This window comes from Lepisosteus platostomus, chromosome 8 (genome assembly GCF_059453375.1).
Source record: "Lepisosteus platostomus isolate fLepPlt1 chromosome 8, fLepPlt1.hap1, whole genome shotgun sequence".
NCBI lineage: Eukaryota > Metazoa > Chordata > Actinopteri > Semionotiformes > Lepisosteidae > Lepisosteus > Lepisosteus platostomus.
The window spans coordinates 38438992-38461836 of NC_142618.1; the positions used below are offsets into that span (position 1 = coordinate 38438992).

At 37.7% G+C, this 22845-nt stretch overlaps 1 protein-coding gene across 4 annotated transcripts in view; it reads right to left on the reverse strand.

Moving 5' to 3' along the window:
• rsu1 (Ras suppressor protein 1) overlaps positions 1 to 22845 on the reverse strand; it is an 80960-nt gene that overhangs the window by 51750 nt on the left and 6365 nt on the right. For all 4 annotated transcript variants that reach the window (XM_088643350.1, XM_088643353.1, XM_088643352.1 and 1 more), the window contains exons 4-5: positions 8487 to 8607; positions 5307 to 5425 (exon numbers count right to left, since the gene is read on the reverse strand). In XM_088643350.1, coding sequence (XP_088499476.1) covers positions 5307 to 5425; positions 8487 to 8607 — 240 coding nt within the window. The remainder of the gene's footprint in view (positions 1 to 5306; positions 5426 to 8486; positions 8608 to 22845) is intronic.

A 22845-nucleotide genomic window follows, 5' to 3' on the forward strand; every position in this document is an offset into this window, starting at 1 on the left:
CAGCAATATATAAACAGGCTAGCTTCAGAGCAGACAGTTTGAGGCTTGATCAATAAAAGGAGTCAGGTTTGATTAATAACCAGGTCTGGTTGAAACACGTCTGACAAACCCAGGGCACCCAACAATAACAAGCAGGTCAAGCTTAGATTTACTGTCTTACTGTGCTGTTGTGGCCAGGATAGCATCCATATACACAGAGCACAGACACAATTAACAATTAACTTTGACAACAGTACAGGCCATCTGAGGCCTGACATTTAAATTAGGGCTGTCACAGCTTTTTACGTCTTGTAGCTTGTATCAACTAAAATACACCCAGAAACGCAGTGTTTAAATGCAAATTTAATATCTAAATGCATGTAGAGGAAGACTAAAAATATTAAGCTCTGTAAAGTTAGTACCCCTACAAAAAGCATAATGACAGTCAATGTATTTGTTTTGCCATGTTTGTGCAAAAGTTGCGTTTGTTCTACTCTCCTTCCCGAGATGCAGCAAATTTTTTCTGGGTGACGTCACTCAGCCTTTCTATAATGGCTCAGGAGATCCAAACCAGTCTCATTCGCTTGTACCAGTTTATGTCGTTAAAGGTATCATTTTTGTTGCTTTCCTTCCCAAGATATAGTGTCTTCTATTCCAGGGAGTGATGTCACTCACCCCATGAAGTTGCCTCCCCCTGCAAACAGCACAAATATCTAATATTTAATCTTCTATAGTCACAGCCTGGTTTACTGGTTTGATACAGTGCATTTAGGAATGTGCTTAATAATGCCTGAATCTCCTGATCAATCGGCTATTCCTCTAGGTCTGTGATTTTTAAACTGCAGAGCGCCCCCAGGTGGTACGCCAGATGACCCTGGAAATTTGTTGTGTGCACTGAAAAATTTGGACGGGTTTCATATTCTCTATTTTAATAAAACTAGTTTATGTGTCAAATACTCAGCCTACGTAATATGATACAGCACGCGCTAATACTTGAGTGGACACAATAGCTACGATGTAATTCTCTACTAGTGTATAGGAATGCGTGCTACGAACGTAAGTGCCCAATTATATTTTAAAAAAGTTATCTCCAGCAAATGGGGAGGTAGGAGAATGCGCATGGTTTTGGAACACTGGCAATCTTGTGAGCACAGAAAAGGGTGATAGATAACAGAAAAATATTTAAGGACTGTTCTCAGTTAATTTGAGAAAAATGCAATGTTTCACTCCCATGCGCATTAAATAAAAACTTCTTTTAACTTCTGAGACAGACTCCTGAAATAGAAAAAAGGTAAAAATGCAAGCTTGCAGATTGCTAAAGCAGGTAAGCCCCACATTATTTGTGAAGAACTTTGTTTACCATTGGCAAAAGAGCCGACACGTATTATATGTGGAGAAAAAGATGCTAAACAGCTCAACCTGCTGCCCCCTTAGAAAGACACACTCGTAGAATTATTGATATGGCTGATGATGTCAAAAGTACGCTGATAGAGCGCGTTACGATGAGCAGTTGCTTTTCACTGCAATTAGATGAGTCTGTAGATGTCATTGATTTGGTCAATTTTCTACGTAAGATACGAGTTTGAGGACACGTCCCACGAGAACTTTCTGTTCTGTAAGCCGCTACCAACAAGAACTACAGGAAAGCACATATTTCAGCTTCTGAATGAATTTATCAAGGAGAATGGCATCAACTGGATAAAATGCGTTGGAGTTTGTACAGACGGTGCTAGGGCAATGACAAGCCGACACAGCGGTGTAGTTGCACAAATTAGAGAGGTTGCTCCAGATATTAAGTGGACGCACTGCAACATCCACTGCGAGGCCTTGGCAGTCAAGAAAATGCCTGAGGATTTAAAATCTGTTAGACTCTGTTGTGAACTGTATCAAGGCTCGAACAATGAATTCACATCTGCTTTGCTCGACAAAACAGGCTCACCCCTCTCACTGAAATGGTAAGTGCTTTTTTATTTTTATTTTTTAATTGTTGCTGTTCCCGTTATTATTATATTTATTATATGTGTGTGTGAGTGTTTATGCACGTGCGTGCATGCATTCATGTTGGTCATTGAGATTTTCTGTGGTTCCTATGAGAAGATGACTTGTAGGTGGTACTTGGATGCTTTGGTTTGATCAGGGGTGGTACTTGGTCCAAAAAGTTTGAGAACCACTGCTCTAGGCCATTAGTATGACTTGTTAGTCATACAACTTGCCGGGCTGTCACTGTCTTTGGGCTGGTGTCCAATTGATGTACAGTATAATTTGGCTGTGGGGGGGTTTGTTGCCTCACAGCAAATGCACTGATAGAGGACAGCATATTCCACTACAGTACTGCTGTAAGCAAACCTTCCCAAAGAGTCTCTTCTGATCCTCACATCGACAATGTACAAGGACAGCCCTTAATAGATCTGTGGCAGCTCATGTCTGTTTTTGTTCATCTCCGTGTCATGACTGCTCCTGTTTGAAGTGATTGGTTTGAGGTAGAGAGGGGATTGTCAACTTATATGAGTTTCCCTGTGTGCTGGTGAAGTGTGCATATTTGTACGTGGTACAGATCAGGTCATTTCCTAGGTCCTGGAAATGTACTCAACAAGGATTCTGTAGTATGAATATGAACTGCAGGGACACCAAATTAATTTTATTTGGATATTTTGTTTTGGATATCTAATCTCTAGTATCACAGAAAACAGAGTTTATGTTTCTCTGGTTTCTGAGATATTAGAAATTGTTTTTCAGGGGAGTGAGGTTACTCCCCAAATCTATATTCTAAAGTTCCCATAGAATATTCCAACCTTTGGTAACAACAAAAGTATTTATATAGTTATACTATTGTTAACTAATACATTACTAATAACCATTCAGTAGTAACTGCAAATATGTTTAATCCATTTTATTTTATTATGAGTAAATTTGGGACTGTTCCAGTTCTTTTTTTTTTCTTCACACGAAATACTTTAATAAAAAAATTGAACATTGAAAGGGAATTGTTTTATGTTAGCCAATGTTGATGCCTTCAATTGCCTTCTTGGTCTGTCCAGGGATTGAGCATTTTCTACATTTTCTGCATGTGTAAATTAAACTTTTCTTATCTTTTTATAAAAAAATGTTGGTGGAGCGTGAAACGCTCAGTTTCTGAAAAATATTTAGCAGATTTTAATACTTTGTAGACATGGAAATAGTTTTAAAAGATGAGAAACATTTAGATTTTGGGGGCCAAAATTCCCCCCAATCCGATGTGTAGGACTGATAAGCAACTACAGAAAACATTTGGCTGAGGTCATTGCCGCTAAAGAAGGTTTGTATTCTTCTTCCAGCACAGACAGTAAATGTTTTAACAAGGTGTTCAATATAGACATGAAAAAGTACATCTGTTTGTGTGTTATTTGTTTAATCAGATTGTGTTCATCTATTATTATGACAGAGATGAGAATCAGATCACATTTTAGGAGCAATAACTGCAGGAATACATATAATTCCAAAGGGTTCACAAACTTCATCTCACCACTGTACCTGCAGATTGTGTGAGTGCAATTCAGAGGGGGGAATGGGCAGAATAAAAGAATACCACAGGATATCTGCACATAACCAGGTGCATCCCTTCATCACTGCAGTGTACCCATCTGCGAATGGGCTTTTCAGCAGGATAAATCTCCATTCCACAAGGCTAGGAAAATCCTGGAAAGGTTCCAGGAAAATTATATTGAATTCAGCTTAATGCAGTGGCTTCCCCTGTCAAGTGATCTCAATCTAAGTGAATATTTTTGGGATTTTTTTGGGTTAGGTCAAAATTCAAGTATAAAGGATATTAGGTTATTGAAGCTATAATGGTTAACAAATTGACAGGGATAATAAACAGTACACATATGCCAGATTACTTTGGCATCTCTCAAAATGGAACTGTCTAAAAGAGAAGGGCTGATTGCGATCTCATTCAAGACAGTACAGCTCAAGACTAAAGGATGTTCATCTCTGATTAATAAGTAAAAGATCTGGAATGTAATTTTTAAGTTAATAGGCAAAACACCCTCTAGTTTATGGTTAATCTCTTGATGTTCAGAATAAATGCTCTCCATTTTTCATACCACCTTCAGTGAATATGCAATGTGATATTTCTGCAGGTTTGTTCCTTTGATTACTTTGTACTAAATGTGTTCGTTAATCAGTTGATTTTAACACCTCTCGGCATCATAAGCAATGTCAGTGCACAGTAGTTAGGAGACTATCATACATCTTTGATAAATTGCGAGCCAAGAAGATAAAGGCCGAATTATTTTGATTACATTTGCATTGAGGTTACTCTAGTAGTACTGCATTCCATTAAGGGTGTTGATACTGAACTCAAGAAACAGTTATTTTTTAAACAACTACCTTCCATTTAATGGCAGTTATTAGATCATATATGGATGTCAGAAGCACAATATTGGCTCATTAAAATATTTGACACAGGAAAAAGGAAATGCTTATCAGAGTAAATCCAAGTTAGTACATCAAAAAGTACACAAACATCCTTTTGTATTTCTGTCACCAAAGCTTGAGTCAAAACCTCACAGTAATCTGTAGTTATAATACCTTTTAATGTGACAACGCACCAGGTACCTGACTGAAATTAGTGAATAGTATATTCCCTGCTTCCGAACAGTCATTGTAACTTTTTTCCATATACAGTACATAGACATCCTGCCTTGCCACAACTGTGAAAATGCAAAAAACCTGGAGCAGGCACAAACATGTTTGTCTTCATGTGTTTTATAAGGGTCGGAAACAGATGCTAATGTGGGTCAACTAATAAACACTTATTTTCGGGGAGGGGGCAGGTGAGTGTTTTAGCATTGCAGTAAATCTGGAAGGTTACATTTGTGCTTGAAATAACACATTTGTGAATCATGAAGCTATGAAATCTGCATCACATACAAATGTGACCAAGGTAAACACTTAACAGTACACAACAGAGGGTGCTTTATCACTGTGATCACCACCTACCGTCATTTGGTATATACTGTATGTTCATTGCTCCAGTACAGATAATTCACTAAATACAAAAGCACCCCATATTACAGTTTACATGTCTATTAGTGAGAGTATATTGATCAGCACTGGTGTATCCATGTACTTGTTTTAGTTTACTTGGATATAAAAATCATCCCCAAGTGTCAAAGGGTGTGATAGTAAACTAGCACTGGAGGCACAGTTTAAGTGTTTACTCACTAGACCAATGTAATGTTAAGATATACGAGTCTTAATGAATGTTTACAGGCAGCCGTAACTGAAGCCACACTGCTCGCACTGTACTGGGATTGTGAGCAGCACGAAGAACTACTACTACTTACTGAGATAGAAGAAATTTCCTGGCAGTGAAGACTCATTCAAGTTGTTGTACGTCAGGTCCAGGACTTCCAGCGCAGGCAGGGAACCGAAGCCTCGTGGCAGAGTGCTCAGCCTGTTCATACTAATTACAGGGGTCAAAGCTTAGAGGGACGCGTGTTTTTGGTTGTTCTGATGTTGCTTCTTTACTCTTTACAATTTGAAATAAGTTATTTAAATATAAAATAATTTCACATCATTACTGCGCTAAACTGACTTAAAATGAAGTTCAAAGATGAGAGTATATCATATGTCGTGGAACTGTTTGACAAAACTCTAGGATAGTTAATCTTTTTTTTCCCCACTGAAGTGATGTTATATAGACTGGTGATAATAACCAGTTTCTCTTTCTTGCTGCTATTATGTTATAAGGTGTATTCTATACAGGCTAGAATTCTATTTGAGTCGGTCATGTGGAACGCACTCAATTTTATGATCTTAAAGTACTATTAAGCATTTAAAAGAAAACTAATAATCACTTTCTTGAAAATGTGTTCTTCCTGATTCAATCACAGCTTAATAAATTGAATCAGACAGAGGTTTCTAAAAGTATGCTGCTCAATTTCGTGATTAGAAAAATATAACCAACCTGTTTGACTCAGAATTTGCATTAAAAAAGCAATTACATACAGTGGGAAAGGTTTTGACAAATATGATCAAGCAGACATTCTCAACGGATTACAGTGCTATGAATACCATAGCAAAGCTTATGGTTTAAGATTATGGCCCAAAATGGCATATCTGACAGCAAATCAATGAAATATGTTATTTATTCTGAAAGATACTTTTAAGATTGAAGATTGTACAATTTAGAAAGAAGAAAAAAGCCCTAATCCTAAATGACATTGTACTACATCCTTTGTTTCAAACCTCTCAGCCTTTTAAGTGTACTCCAAGGCATTCAGTTACACTATAACCCATTTGAAGGAAGGAAAGAAGTTACCTTTTTTTTCCAAGTACAGGAAAGAACCAACAATGCTATGTACTTGATAACGTTTTCCATCTAAATGTTCCCTTAATGGAACTGCATTGAGAAAACAGTTTTAAACTTTTTATTTTAAATCCAATTATATTCATGTGTTTCACCCAGATGTGAAAAGAGTAAAGAATTATTGGGGTAACAGAAAAGGCTCTGGTTGTAAAATATTATACTACATCACAGACACTGTAAATATCTCACTTTTCCTATGAAACAAACTGGCACTTTATGATGTAGCACAATACTTACAGCTTCATATCCAGAAACAATTATCATTAAAAGTGTTTTAAAAAATCTGTAACTGTCAGCATGAACAGGCAAAAGAAAACATTTCAGTTCTACAATGATTCACATCACTCACATTTACCCTCAGATACATGAAAAAGTAAAAGAAAAAATGCTTGAAATCTAAGATTCAAAATTCAAATTGTTTCATGAGCCTTCTACTTATTGTCAATTATTTTCATATTTCTTTCAATATACTTTCAAACGTACTTCAAATGCAGACTGAAGACCTATTACTTCAGCCTAATGTATTCACACCTTACATTACAGCCTGCTGCAACCGTGGCTGCTGGTGCTGCTGTACATGCCATTGTGTGTCTCTGTGTTGGCCCATCAGGGAGATACCTCTGTTCTGACCAAACTATCCTATTCTCCTCCCCACATATCCGGATGGTGCCCGGGCTGGGCACCATCCGAGTTGGATGCTGCATCACTGCCATGGATCCAAGAGGGACATCGTTGATATACAGTTGCTATCGTTTAGGAGGATTTTGCTGGTCTACAGAGATCTGCATGGAGTACTGACATACAAAAGACATGATGGATGGATTAATACCCTCATTCATTTATTTCTTTTTTTAATTGTATAATGTTAGCATTCCTAAAGGGGTTGGCCTTGAACCCCTAGGGTTTTTTTTTCTCCTTACTAAGGAGTTCTTGGTTCCTCTCCTCCATTGTCTTCTGGTCTTTTCTGTTTTGCATTCACAACATGTATGGTTACATGCATTGTTAAGCACCTTGGGGCAATCTTGTTGTGAAAGACGCTATATAAAAATATACTGAATTGAATTTAAATAAAATTGGAAAAATCACTTCCAACATACAGCAAAGTTACTTCTCAGAGGTACTTCTATAGAGCTTCTTCAACCTGTCCTCCTGGACTGTGATGGAGCCAGCAGCACTGAATTCTGACCATGTCATTGTGGGGTCAAAGTAGGGTTGGGCGATATGGGCAAAAACATTATCACGATAAAAATTTTGTATCAGTCGATATAGATAATTATCGCGATAAATGTCAAATCATTATTTCTTTCAAGTTTAAAGGTAGATTTTTTCTCCTGAGTGAAAGTTGAAGAAACCAGACAGTTAATTGGTAAATTAAAGAACTCTTTATTTTAAGAACACAACAAACAGTTTCCAAACAGCAGAAACATTAAACAAATCTGTTAGCTGCAACACGTACCCGCCCTCGCGCAGTATTTTGTGCGCATGCACATATCACGCGCAAAGCATAAACACATATATCGAACATTTATCGAACTTTTGTTAAAATTAAATCGAGGAAAATTATATCGCGATAATTATCGTTAGCGAATTATCGCCCAGCTCTAGGTCAAAGTAATGAAGTAGCTTATCAGTTGGGTGCACCATTCAAAGACATTTGTTAATTAATTGAAATTTATTTCTGCCTTGTTCAAAAACGATCATGGAGCCAAACAGTTTTGTTATAGCGCTAAAAACTGTATGTGTCTAATGTGATTAGACATTAGACTGACCTGACCTGTAACCAGGTACAGAACATCAGTGTAGTACTTAGTCCCTTTTTACTTATACAGCACACATTTTTACTTAAGGGAGGAATAATAATCCATTATTAAAAAATCCAGAAGCGCAGTTGATTAACCCGAACCTACATTGTATATTTGCCAAAAATAATGTAATCTTAAAATTGGATTAAAAAATCTTCTAATTATACTTTTAATCGTGAATGCCAACACCAGCTTTCACTGGTAGGTTTTCCGGTATAATATTTGACAGGTTAATGTTTAGCTACTCTCTAGCAACCGTGTCTTTGTGCATCCTCTTATAACCCATTTTCAACTCACCTGCAGAAAGAAAACTAAAGAGTGTAAAGGTTGTGTTGTGTGCTGTGAGAACTCACCCCAGGTTGAGGTGCTTGAGTTTCTGAAGACTGCTGATCTGTGTGGGAAGCTCCTCTATTTGGTTGTTGAAGAAATTTAGCACCTCCAAGTTCTTCAGGTCAGCGATGTTTGGTGGAACAGCTGCATTGGAAAAGAAAAAAATCACTTTTAGTTTATTTCATACAATAAGGTACCCAAATTAAGGTTATAAAGGATGTTAGTGAGTCTGTGAAATTTAGCAGGTTGGGAAAAGTACGTATCACCACATAGAACAGAACTATGTGAAAATAATTAAAACAATTGCAAAAGTGGGGACAAAAGCATATATTCATAATTTCTCTTGAAAAGCACGAGAGAATGCATTGCTTGGTACTAGTGAATACCTATTTATAGTCTATTGATTTTTGTCATTAAAGGGTTTGCAGTTAAGAATAAATTGGTGTTAACACGAGCATAAACTAAGGTATATAGTTGATTTATTGATCAGTCATGTACAGTACAAGTAATGCTACACTATAATCCACAGCTCCTGTTGTATTCATATTTTTATCCTGTCATGGCATTGGTTCATTATATATTAGCTTTTTAAAAAACTATATTGATAGCAAAAAATCTGGGTTCATAATATTAAATTGTCACAAATCCAAATGACCCTGAAAGGAAAAGAAAACTGAGTGCTGTTCATCACGTACGAACTCTTTATATCTTAATTAGCTACTAGAGTGTGCAATTAGAATCTACATAGTGAACAGCTGAATTATCAGTCATTCATAACAGAATGGATCTGACATTTTAATGATGGAAATGTTTACTATGACCAATTTATTTCTCCCCTGACTCAATTCAAGTAAGAGAAAGATCAATCATAACACCTATATCAAATCATTCACTAATCAATGTTTAATGAAAACAGAGAAATAACTTACTAATGTATGACAAGTATGTCACCACTGAAATGAACAGCTTTCTTGTATTTATCAATGTTAAATTAAAAGTTCTGTTCCTTTCACTGAATAATCTCTTGCAAAGAAGCAGTTTTCTTTAATGTGATATTTCAATGAGTTTTATAGCTATACTTAAAACTGCTAGTCAGCATAAGTATCTACTGAGCTTGTGATTTCTGCACATCAAGAAAGCTTTCTAACACATAGGAACTCTTAGCATCATTTTTAACACTTCCCACTCTAAATTCAATACAGGAATTATCTTCAAGGAATTCTTGGGATCAGAAAAACATGGAACAAGTTCACATATCTTAAAGAAACAGTTTTGCTTTTTTGCACATTCACAACAGTAAGGCACAAACCTACAAAAAACAGATTTTGTTCACAGTTGGCACAACTCAATTTTGTCATGATGTTAGCCACTGTGGAAAGACTGACTTTCAAATTAGCAATAAGAGGCTGCAGTCCTGTGATCACAAATAACAGAAACTTTCATTCAGGTAATGAAAACTGATACTGAAAAACAGCACCAATTTAATTTATCCCCTTCTGAGATATAACCAGTTAAAGAGTTTAAGATACTTTGAGACGGGCAAGAAAACCAGCTTTCTTCATTAAATCTGCCATCTGTGTAGCTGTAAGTATATAAGGGTAATGCTCATGAATCAAAATCTGAAATCCAATTTTTGGTGATCATTCCTAGCTCAGGAATGAGATGAGATGTGAAAGCTTTAGATGAGATGTGAAACAGTTAGGTACCTGTTATCACTATAAGCTGTGAGCACTTGCAAAGTGAATATTAAAATGAAAGCAACAGAAATCCAGTCACTGAAAGAACAGAACAAAGAAAAATCAACATATCTAGTTGTAACAAAAAAAATTATTTGGCTATACTAGGGGGAAAACTGTATAATCAATGAATGAAGCTGCTCGGCCAGAGTCATGGAAATCAGTATCTTAGCTTTAAAGCACTTTGTGCCATTACCTGCTTTAGGTGCCATGATACTGTAGCTGGTGATTAAATATCCTGAAAATAAATTTTCATGAAGAGAGAAAGCAGGCGAATGACAACATTTGCAAAAGATGGATTGAAGGAATTACAAGGCACCTGTCTGGTGTGATTAACACAGTACTGCAATACTGTTGCAGAATGTAACTTGTGTTGATGCTACAGTCTGAACAAGTATCAGTCACCTTCAATATTAGCTGATCACTGTAGCTCTCAGCTCTAGAGAACACTGTGAAAACACCTACAATACATAAACACGATGAAAGGGAATTTAGATTTGTTGACTTTAATTGCACAAGGCAACTGCAGGAGAAAAAGCAACCTATTCCAGTCGCATCTTCACTCAGAAACAAAACTGGTAAGAGGAATCTCAAAACCAGTCCTTAACAACTAATTAATTCATAAACTTGAAATAGACCACAAACATACTAAAACTATGACCAATACATTGGAAGATATATTAATTTGATTGCTTACCTAATGCATTGATTTTGCCCAGTAGCAACATGCTTGTGACTTAATCATAATGTTTGTGTCTGGGTTCAAGAAGTTTTATTCCTTCATCCTTTAGCACTAGGTTCTGCACACAAGATGCTGACTATAGATATGGAATGTTAAAACAAGACTTCAGTAATTCTCAATAGGTTTATTGGGAGGATGTTAAATAGATTGATTACAACATTATAAAAACAACTAGAAAACTGCAAGCACTTTCAAAGATTTCCTAGTAATTCCCTATCCACTTGCTTAAAGAGAGTGAATGGCCTACAAGGGGAAACTACAAAGACACAAACCAAGTTTAGTGTTCACTGACTGAAAAGCTACTTAAGAGCCAGTAGAGAGCTCTGTGAAATTGCCCCCCCTACAAACAGCACAAATGATGAAACCCACCTCATTATTAGTTTGTGCTGGTTTCTGTAATAAGATAAGAGATAAGATAAGATTACTTTAATGGCCATATACAATTTCTTGTATTAGGAATTTGTCTTTTTGCATACCCCAGCTTGCTCTCCATAAGACAGACAGGGAGAAGCTTGGGGCCAGAGTGCAGGGTCAGCCTTTTATATAGGTTATAGCTTGATGACACGTTTTTTTACGTCACAGAGTGACATCACAGCCAAAAAAAGAAGACGCTAGATTGAAATGTAAAACATCCACCCACCCGACCAGACTCAGCAGTAGTTGCTGGCAATGAAATGTCTTTTCTACGAGGTCACCAGGGGGGGGGGGGGGGGGAGATAAAAATCACAAAATAAAGGTTGCATAATAATAGATAATAGTGCAATAGAAATTGAATAAAATAAACTCAGACAAAACTCAATATAAATAAAGCTGCTATGTGTCCAGGGTGTATGCAATACATTATGTCCAAGTAGTGCAGTATGCCAAATACCATAAAACACCCATTATGGTGATTTGCTGAAGGAACTGCAGCTGGGCTATTTAGCAGTCTTATTGCCTGGAGGTACTGTAGAAGCTGTTCCGTAATATGTTGGACTTTGACCGAATGCTTCGATACTGTTTACCAGATGGTAGAAGTGAAAACAGTGTGTGACTGGGATGACTGGGGTCCTTGAGAATGGACCTGGCCTTCTTAAGACATCTAGCTGAGTAACATCCTGGATGTTTGGTAGCTCACAGCCGGTAATGAGCTGCACTGACTTCACCACCCTCAGCAGTACTTTGGGATCCCGGGCGTAGCAGTTCCCATACCAGGCAGTGATGCTCTCAATAGTGCACCTGTAGAAGCTGGCCTGAATATGTGATGGCATGCCAAACTTCTTTAGCCTGCAGAGAAAGAATAGGCGCTGCTGTGCTGCTTTGACCACGATGTTGGTGTGGTGGGTCCAGGTTAAGTCCTCTGTGATGTTAACTCCCAGGAATGCTGCCAGGGTTTCAACCTCCTCCCTGTACGCAGACTCTTCACCATTTGTGATCAGGCCGATGACTGTTGTATCATCCGCAAACTTAATGACAGAGTTTGAGTTACGCCTAATGACATAATCATGGGTAGATAAGGAGTAGAGGACAGGGCTAAGCAGAGTTTAGAGTCAGGGTAGAGGATATGTTGGTTCCCACCCTCACCACCCGCAGATGTTCTGTCAAGAAGTCCAGGATCCAATTACAAAGGGAGGTGTTCAGTCCCAGGTCCTGGAGCTTGATGACAAGCTTGGAGGGCACTATTGTAATGCTGAGCTGTAATCAACAAACTGCATTCTCAAATATGTTCCTTTCTTATACAGGTATGAGAGGGCAATGGCAATAGCATCCTCTGTTGACCAGTTCTGGTGATACGCCAATTGTAGTGGATCTAGTGTGTCAGGCAGTGAGGAGGCGATGTATGCTTTGACCAACCGCTACGCTCAAAGCACTTCATGATAACTGATGTGAGTGCAACGGGGCAGTAGATATTCAGGCAATTGACTCTGGGTTTCTTAGGAGCAGGGATAATGGTGTTTTTTATAAAGCAGGAAGGAACTATAGACTGAGGTAGAGAAAGATTGAATATGTCTGAGAAGACATGCCAGCTGGTCTGCACATCCCTTTAGAACACGGACAGGGATAGCATCAGGAGCCTTGTGTGGATTGGTCTTTTTAAAAACCTTACACACATCCGCTCTGGATATGATCAGTGGGTTTCCACCTTGGTTTTCTGGAATCCTCCTGGCTGGATCTGCGTAACTGACCTCAAACCGAGCATAAAATGAATTTAGCTCATCAGGAAGAGAGACAGACTGTTGTGTGATATAGCTGGGTTGCGTTTTGTAGTCTGTAATGGTGCGTATACCAATCCACATGTTCTGTGTGTTGCAGCCGTGATAATATTACTTATTTAACTCTATAGTTGTATTTAGCTATTTTGATGGCTTTCCAGAGGTCGTATCTGGATTTTTTGTATCTGTCAATATTGCCAGAACTAAAAAACAGCTGTCCTAGCCTTAGGTTTGGTGCATGTCTCACCATTTACCCACTTTTTTTTATTTGGGTATGTGCAAACAGTAATCCTGGATAATGACAGTTTAGTAAAGAACTTATTTGTTCACTGCTGTGAAAGAAAACATTTTTCCCAATATTGCCATGGTCTGCATATGTGAGATGGTAGCCTTTCCAATGTTGTTTCTTGGATGCGTTATGAACTACCTGTCAACTTTGTACATAGTCCCCTTAAAAAAAAACCTGTTTCTTTTCATATTGACGAATGTGCTTTGTATAAAAAGAACAACAGTGGTCTTGTTGTTCATAAAGTTGCAAATTCAAGCCTTTTTAAATATGTGGCTTGACAGATGGATGGAATCTTTACAAATCCCTTGGTGCGCAAGTTTATTTAAGGAGACAGTGAGAAACTGATTACTTCTTCAGATTTTTAAAAAAGGACACTGCTACTAAGTATTAAGATGGGCTTGTTAAAGCCTCTTTGTAAGAATATGCAATGGTTTGTTAATGTTAGCTTTTTAAGGCTACACCTGCAACTCTTCTGATTAGGGTATGATATTAGTGAAAATTTAATTTTGCTATTCACAGAAAAGCACAGAAGATACTGGTATGAAATGCAAAATCAACCGCCACTCCCCACCCGGTCAAATAGAGAAACAAAATTGCAGAATTGTTACTGTTGCACCAGTAACAGAGCACTTGAACTTGGCAGACAGGGTTACCTACGGTCAAGGTCGCCGTGCATGGTCACGTGATCGCCCGAAAAAGAAGGTGCGATATCTCGGAAACAAAAGCAGCAAAAATGCTACTTTCAACGGTACAGACCGGCCGTTGAAAAGTAGCACTAAGAAACGCAGCACTAACGAATGAGAGCAGTTCAGGCCGAGTGACGTCACGACCCCGAAAAAAAGAGGTGCTATATCTCGGAAATGAAAGCAGAACAAATGCCACTTTCAATGGCAAAAACGCAGCACTAATGAATGAGGTGGGTTTCATCGTTTGTGCTGTTTGTAGGGGGGAAAACTTCACGGAGCTCAGATAGAGCCATTGGGCACCCTTTACCAAACAGGGTATTATCCAGTGTGGATATATAGACTATTGCTGCAAACTGTGAGGTGCTATTCTTAAACAGGTCTTGGTGTGATGAAACCTGGCAAGTCTGAAGTCAAACAGCCCAACAGCTCCTACAACCTGCCATGGTCAGACACCATTTAATTTGTGTAGGAGCTCCATTTTGCCATATGTCAGCTGTAGTGCCAGTATCAGACTGGAATGTACCACATTTGGAATTAACTGGCCAAACAGTCTTTGAACAGAGCTTTGCACAGGAGTCTGCACTCCACCAAATATATGATGACCAGATGTGTGCGAGAAATCACCACAGCAACATGTGAAGAGCTAATCAGAAGAAGCTTTGGTTGTTCATGAAATCTTCCAAGTGTCAATTCAATATGTCACTGTGGTTCCCAAGACAAAGGCACTTTCAGTTGAAAGAAAAAAATACAATTTTAGAATAATGAGGACTAATAATGTATAAGATTTTAGTAATATAATCACTAGAATACTATTTATCACCTTTATAAATGATCAAGCACATTTTTAACAGACAGAAGGTAGTATTATAGGATACTTATGCTGCAGTTATGCAGTTTTTCTATTTTCCATCCTGCTGATAAAAATATATATACCTAAGATGGTTGAATAACAAGTTCAAATAGGTGTTCAAATAGGGGAGATCTTGCTTGACACAGGTACCTAATGTTTATGATAAATTAATGGCTTTTCTGTCCCAGTATACTTTCTTTGCCACAACTGAAGTTGTGTCTGACTGCGTCTTTGAATGTGAAAGGGGAAGTAGTACTACCATTATTTGGAGGCCTAAGGAAAGAACACAGTTTATTTTTAGATTGCCAGTCTTTAAAAAATTGCATTAGGTTAGGAACAACTTTCAATGCTTGAAAATGTGGGTATATGAGGAGTCGATTTTGCCAACAGGGTTTAAAATGCTTAACATATGCCCTAAAAACTGTGTCTGTGGTTTGAGGTACACAAATATTCTATCCAAGGGGCAGCCCTGCCTTGTACCCCATTCTTCTTGGATAAGTTAAGTTTGCACCACCCTTATCAGAAATAAGTGGCTTTCCGATCATGGCTGGATAGATGCCTTTGGCCATCCAATGGCCTTTGGTTTCCAATGGTTTTGTAAAACTGCACCTCAATTTCTTATCTACTTACAAGCACTGTACACTTAAATGTGTTTCACTGTTAAGTGGTTAACTGTGGGAACCATTCCCACAAGGGGAATTATTTTTGTCTTCAGCATTATCGGGAAAACTTTTGTTTCAAATTCCAAGAGACTAAACTATTAACCTTGATGCATATTCAGCAAACAAGTGTGTATTATCTAAGTGTAGCACTTGGGTTAATTAAGCAATCAACAATCAGCTCAGTATTAATAATTTGGAAGATTAAAAGACTATGTAATGTAATGGAATTTAGGTTATAAAGAGACTTTATATCTTTCTATGCTCAATTTCTGTCTTGTATATAATTAAATTAAACTAATTAAACAAATTCTCTATTAAGTATGTTATAGTATAGTGCACTTTTTAAGCAGTTATTTAGACTGTGGGCAAAAGACGTATTGCTCTAATCATTTTATATAAATCAAAAAATTACTTTGTAAAAATCTGTGCCTGAAATAAAATCTAATTAAAAGGTCGATTTTTGTTGTTCCAGAGCACAATGTGCTGAAATCCCCCAAAACACACTCCAGCTGCAGACAACAAAAATGTAGATATTTCATACATTTTTCTCTTTTTTTAAATTTAAACAGTATTATAACTAACATACATCAGTATCATAAAGCACCAAAAATAAGAAAAAAAAAACAGTATAATCCTCCCAATCAGTGTGCTTTCTGAGCAATGTTGATCTGGTTTAGAGATCTTTTCTGGCCACTTTCTCGCACTACACCAATGACTCGTGCCACTCCAGCTCACCTGAGTTAGAGGAGAGGTTTGCCATACACTTCAGTATCACCGTTCTCTCTGTCCTGCACTTTATTTGAAGCAGAACAACAACAAACTTTTACTTATCCAACAGAACTCTGGCTGTTCAATCAATATCCTAGACAATAGGATATTTTTAATTTTGCACACCAGGCTGAAACGTTCTGCGGAAATAAAATCAATAAGCAGTCACGAACAAAAGGTTGCACACCACCTTATCTTTTCAACGTAAAATGTGATAATTCTCACTGATGTTATTACAGTTTAAAAAGAGTGGGTACAAACTAAGTAAGAAAATCATTTCAGGACCTTTAAGTGCCAACAGCACTACGATCTGCTGCATAAAATGTCTTGACTTTATGTTACAAAGAAAAAATGTGGAAAAAGATCAAGCAGTGTATACGTGGTGCCTTACAAAAATAATCACCCATATTTGTAAGTATTTTCCAAAAACTGCCGTCCAAACTGAACACTTTTATGGGTGAAAGTTAAAGAAGTTAAATGTCAGTGAAAACTGCAAAGAAAAATCGAGAACTTAAATATTTAGATTGCATATGTAATTTCTACAGCAAATCTAAATACGTTCAGGTGAACTTATTTACTTTGGAAAGTCACAAAATTATTAGAACAGCTTCTGTCTGTGTAGTGGTCACATGATTTCACAACAAATGAATCTGCCTCTATAAGGTCCCACAGTCAGGTAGTGAATTCCAAGCAAAGACTCAACCATGAAAACCAATGAGCTTTCAAACGAACAACAGATCAGGGAAAGAACATAAAAAACATTAAAAAAGACTGAATATTCCTTTGAGCATGATGAAGTTGATCATTAAGAAGTGAAAGATGTATGGTACCACCCAGACTCAATTTGTACCCCACAACCATACTGACAGAGCTTGAGCAAGACTGCAAAATGACCATAAATTGCACCATTCCAGTGTGCAAAGTTGACAGAGACTTATACAAAAAGACTTACAGCTAGTATTGAATCAGGAAGATTAATAAATATTCATCCATTTCCTAAGAGCTTCATCCAATTAAGGGTCACAGGGGAGCCAGAGCCTATCCAGGCAAGCAACAGGCACAAGGTGGGGTATACACCAGACAGGATGCCAGTCCATCATAGGGCAAGCACTGACACACACACTCACTGAAATTTGAAGAGTGATAGAATAAGCAAACACCATGTTTTAAAAAAAACAGAAACTTGACAGCTTATTTCTATCATATATAAAAACATTTTGAATAGGAAAAATTATGCATTATTGATGATCTAGTAATAATACAAGGTATTTAAAACCCTGAAGTATAAAGTAAAAAGAGTGAAGCATTGTGTAGTGATCTGGGACCCTGATTTAATACCATTAATACCGTTATCGTTACCGATAATAGCATCGTATAGGTTGAGCCCCCAGTGCAGACTGTGCTAGAGTATTCCAAAGCATAGTGATAGGAAGCTATGCAAGGGGATTTTTATATTCACATATGAAGTAGTACTACCATTACTAAACTCTTTACCAGATTCCCTTTGGTGTTTCTCAAAAAGAGTAGGGTGTTACCCCGGCGTCCTGGCCAAATTTTTCATTGGCGTTTACTAATCATTACAGCAAACCGTACTAGAACTGCTACAAAACAAAAAGCTGTAAGAAAACAAAGGATACACATTACTGTTTCAGCATGAATGTTTAGTGGAGTGACAATGGTACTAAACTGCATTCAGCAACTGGTGGTAATAAGACAGAGACAAGCAGAACCTCCTTAAATGGAGTTTAGCTATTGTATGGAAAATAAAAAACAGTATTTTGGTTATGTGTAAACTGGTTATATCTCTTGTTAGCATTCAGTTAATGTACATTGTAAGTTTTTTTTAATTTTATCTTGACCTCCATTAAAAACATGGATTTTACATTTCTTTAAATATATACTTTGCAATAGCACCCAGCTGTATATTATATTATACCATTAAGTCAGTTTTCTACCTCGCACGCTGTGCAGTGGGTATGCTGGACCATAATGGCTTCTACAAATCACCAGTATGGGTGCTGGTGGATGAAGTGGGTGCTGTTCCTGTATGTAAACTGCTATAGAAACAAAAAATTATATAAAAATGCAAGGAAATGCAATAACCAAGGATATTTAACTACAATACAATTGAAATGACTGAGCTTTTATTGCAGTTCTTCAAGGGGAAATTACACAGGTTAAACGCAGCTGTAGCAAGTGCACACTCCAGTGGTCAAAAGTGGTTTCTCACAGACTTGTTTACAAGTTTATGCAAGCTACAAAGAGGTCAGAGGCAATTTCATCAGGAAACACTTCCTTTTGACAGCACATTATAAGTCAAAGTTAGCTAGTCTGCATTTCCTGGATCTAGCAATTTAGCTATATGAGCAGATGTAAAAAAACCAAAATATGGTGTTGTTCACATTACGTTTTTGAACGGTATTAGTTTTAGATCCATATCTGACATTTTTATATAAGATAAAGATTTGCTTAGAATGTTATTTTTTCAGGGATTTATATCAATTGATTGTATTATTGTGTGAAAGCATAAAACCTTCAGCTTCAGTGTCAGCATAATTACATTTTTAAGACATTCTCAAAACATTCATATTGTGTGTTAATTTTTAGCTAGGGTTCACAGACAGCTATAATGTGGTAGATGAGTGGATACTGATTATCTGCCTACTGGTTAACATTGTTTGAATTAAACTGCCAGGGAAGGAGTATATGATTGTAAGAATCGTAACAAATGAAAGAAGGCCATAAGGCCCATGACCACTTAATTCTAACTATATTTAAATGGTCACACCCTCATAGCCATAAAAAAATAAACATTTTAGGGTTAATTTGCTCTCAACCTAACAGAGATTCTGGGCATTACGATTTAGCAAATTCACTTCCATGACAGATGGTGCTGCTGTCCAAGACCATAAAAAAGTTACAAACTAAAGAAGGCAATTTTGGTCCCTCTAACCCATTTGGTATTGAGCAGTTATTCGAAGTATGTCATCCAGTTTCTTCTTGAAAGAAACCAGGGAATTAACTTCAATAACACTAAATGGGTAACTTCTTTCATAGTCTCAAATTTATTTGGGTAAAGATGTGCCTTTAGCTCTTGGTTTTAAATGCTCTTCCACACAGTTCTCAATAAGAAATTGTGTTGTACGAATATAAATTTTAAAGATACAGGTATATTGTACCATATGTTGATTATTTCACGAATGGTAATGAGACTGCGTACAGGGAGGAGGTTGAAATCCTGTCAGAATAGTGCCAGGATAACAAACTCTCTCTAAACACCAGCAACACTAAGGAGTTGATCGTGGACTACGGAAAATATGAGAGAGCAGACACCAGTAGGTCTGCAGTGGAGAGGGTCAGCAGTTTTAAGTTCTTAGGTGTTAACATCACAGAGGACTTAACCTGGTCTCACCACACCAACATCGTGCTCAAAACAGCATAGCAGCGCCTACTCTTTCTCCGCAGGCTAATTTGGCATGCTGTTACATATCCAAGCCAACTTCTACAGATGCACTGTTGAGAGTATCCTGACTGGCTGTATCACTGCCTGGTATGGAAACTGCTCCGCCCGGGATCGCAAAGTACTGCTGAGGGTGGTGAAATCAGCACAGCTCATCACCGGCTGCATGCTACCATACATCGAGGATATCTACTAAGTTAGATGCCTCAAGAAAGCCAGGTCTACACTCAAGGACCCCAGTCACCCAAACCACAATCTGTTTTGCCTACTACCATCTGGAAAATGATACCGAAACCTACAAAGACCAACAGTTTTAAAAACAGCTTTTTCCCTAGGGCAATAAGACTGCTGAACAGCCACCCACTGTAGGCACCAGCAATTACCCAAACAACCACTGATAGTCAGTCCACTGCGTTTTTTTTCTTTCCCCCTGCGTTTTTTATTATTGCGTAATCTTGTAAATTGTTACTGTATAATTTATTGTATTCTTCTTGTAACCTTCTATCAAATTCTGTTCTAGCTCTCCTTGGTGAGCTCATGGAAAATGCATTTCACTGGTGACAGCCACTGCTGTATGTTATATTGTTGTGCATTGATAAATAAACAAAAAAATAGCCTCTACATGTATACCAAGATTCAGTTTCATTGTCTGAGGCTTGCAAAGATGTTGCTCTGATCATCCAGTCATGAAGCAGTGTTTGGTGCAGACAAACTCCTAAAACAACTATGTTGGATTGAAAAGAGCATTTTACCATCACTTCAATACTCTAATGCCATGGTTCTCAAACTGCGGTACGCCAGATGACCCTAGAAATGTGTTGTGTGCACTGAAAAAATTGGGACTGGTTTTCATATTTTCTATTTTAAGAAAATTAGTGTATGTGTCAAATACGCAGCCTACGTATTTAGTCTTAGCAATGACGATACAGTGCATGCTAATACTTCAGTGGACATAAGAGCAACTATGTAATTCTATAACATTGTATAGGAATGTGTGCTACGAAAGTGACCAATTGTATTTTTTTAAAGTTATTTTCAGCAAATAGGGAGGTAGGAGAATATTTGGAGGTGTTCCAAAATCACACACAACCTTGTAAACACAGGAAAGTGTGATAGATAACAGAAAAAGATTTAAGGACTGTTCTAGGTTAATACAGAGAACCGAAAAAAATATAATAATAACAATTATAATAATAATAATAATAATAATAATAATAATAATAATAATAATTGCTTACACTTATATAGCGCTTTTCTGGACACTGCACTCAAAGTGCCTTACAGGTAATGGGGACTCCCCTCCACCACCACCAATGTGCAGCATCCACCTGGATGATGCGACGGCAGCCATAGTGCTGGCTATACAGAGCGTCTTTGTGTTTTCGCTCCCATGCCCATGAAATAAAAACTTCTTTTAACTTCTGAGACGGACTCCCAACTGTCTTTTAAGGGAAAACGGGAAAAAATGCAAGCTTGCGGATTGCTAAAGCATGTAAGCCCCACTATTGGTGAAGAAGTTTGTTCACCGTTGGCAAAAGAGCTGACACGTATTATGTGTGGAGAAAAAGCTGCTAAACACCTTGACCTGCTGCCCCTTTCGAATGACACAGTCACTCGTAGAATTATTAATATGGCAGATGACGTCAAAAGTACGCTGATAGAGCGTGTTAAGATGAGCAGATGCTTTTCACTGCAATTAGATGAGTCTGTAGATGTCGTTGATTTGGTCAATTTGCTTGTTTACATTAGATACGAGTTGAGGTCATGTGCCATGAGGACTTTCTGTTCTGTAAGCCGCTACCAACAGGAACGACAGGAGAGCACATATTCCAACTTCTGAATACATTTATCGACGAAAATGGCATCGACTGGAAAAAATGCGTCAGAGTATGTACAGACGATGCGAGAGCGATGGATGACATGCAGAAACAGCGGTGTAGTTGCACGAATTAGAGAGGTTGCTCCAGATATGAAGTGGACGCATGGCAGCATCCACCACGAGGCCTTGGCAGTCAAGAAAATGCCTGAGGATTTAAAATCCGTGTTAGACTACTGTCAAAGTTGTGAATTGTATCAAGGCTCAACCAATGAATTCACATCTGTTCAGTGTGCTTTGTAGTGTGGCTGGTAAAATTAGCCTACCTGGCTAATATATTCTCAAGTTGAAATGAGCCGAATGTGGGACTGCAGTCTTTAACAATTTTTGATGTGTCTGACAAGATTATGAAGAAAAAGCTGCAGCTTTTTATTAATAAAATCAACGCAAGCTATGTCTTTGCTTTCCCAACTTTGGAGAACTATCTGCACACATATGGTGCGGGACTTGATGCTGCTGTTTGTGATGTGATTGCAGTGCACCTTTTGCCATTGGAAGAACAGTTCTCAGTTCTCAGAGTATTTTCCAGTTGAGGCCACACCAGAATTGAAACGACAGTCACTGTTGGATTTCTGGATCCAAAGACAGAGTGAATACCTCTCATTAAAGGCTGTGCGATTTCTGATGCGTTTTGCTACTTCTTACCTTTTTGTAAGAAAGGCTTCTCTGCTCTCACTACAATCAAGACAAAGTACCGCAACAAAATGGATGCTGAGCCAGATCTGTATTTGAAGCTCAGTACCCTCCTCCCTGATATTCCAAGGCTCACCCCTCTCACTGAATTGGTAAGTGCTCAGTGCTATTTGTATTATATGTGTATGTGAGTGTGCGCACTCATGGTGGTCATTGAGATTTTCTGTGGTTCGTATGAGAAGATGACTTGCAGATGGTACGTGGATATTTTGGTTTGATCAGGGGTGGTACTTGGTCCAAAATGTTTGATGCTCTAATGCATTATGTATATTAATGTACTGCTCATTAATGTGCGATGTACAGTGCACAAGCAAAAGTGTAAATAGGTATTTATAGCATTATGTCTTTAATACTGCATTAATTATTTTACATGAAGCACAAATTAAAATAAATTAAGGATAGGTATCGGATATTCAGCTTTGTCATTT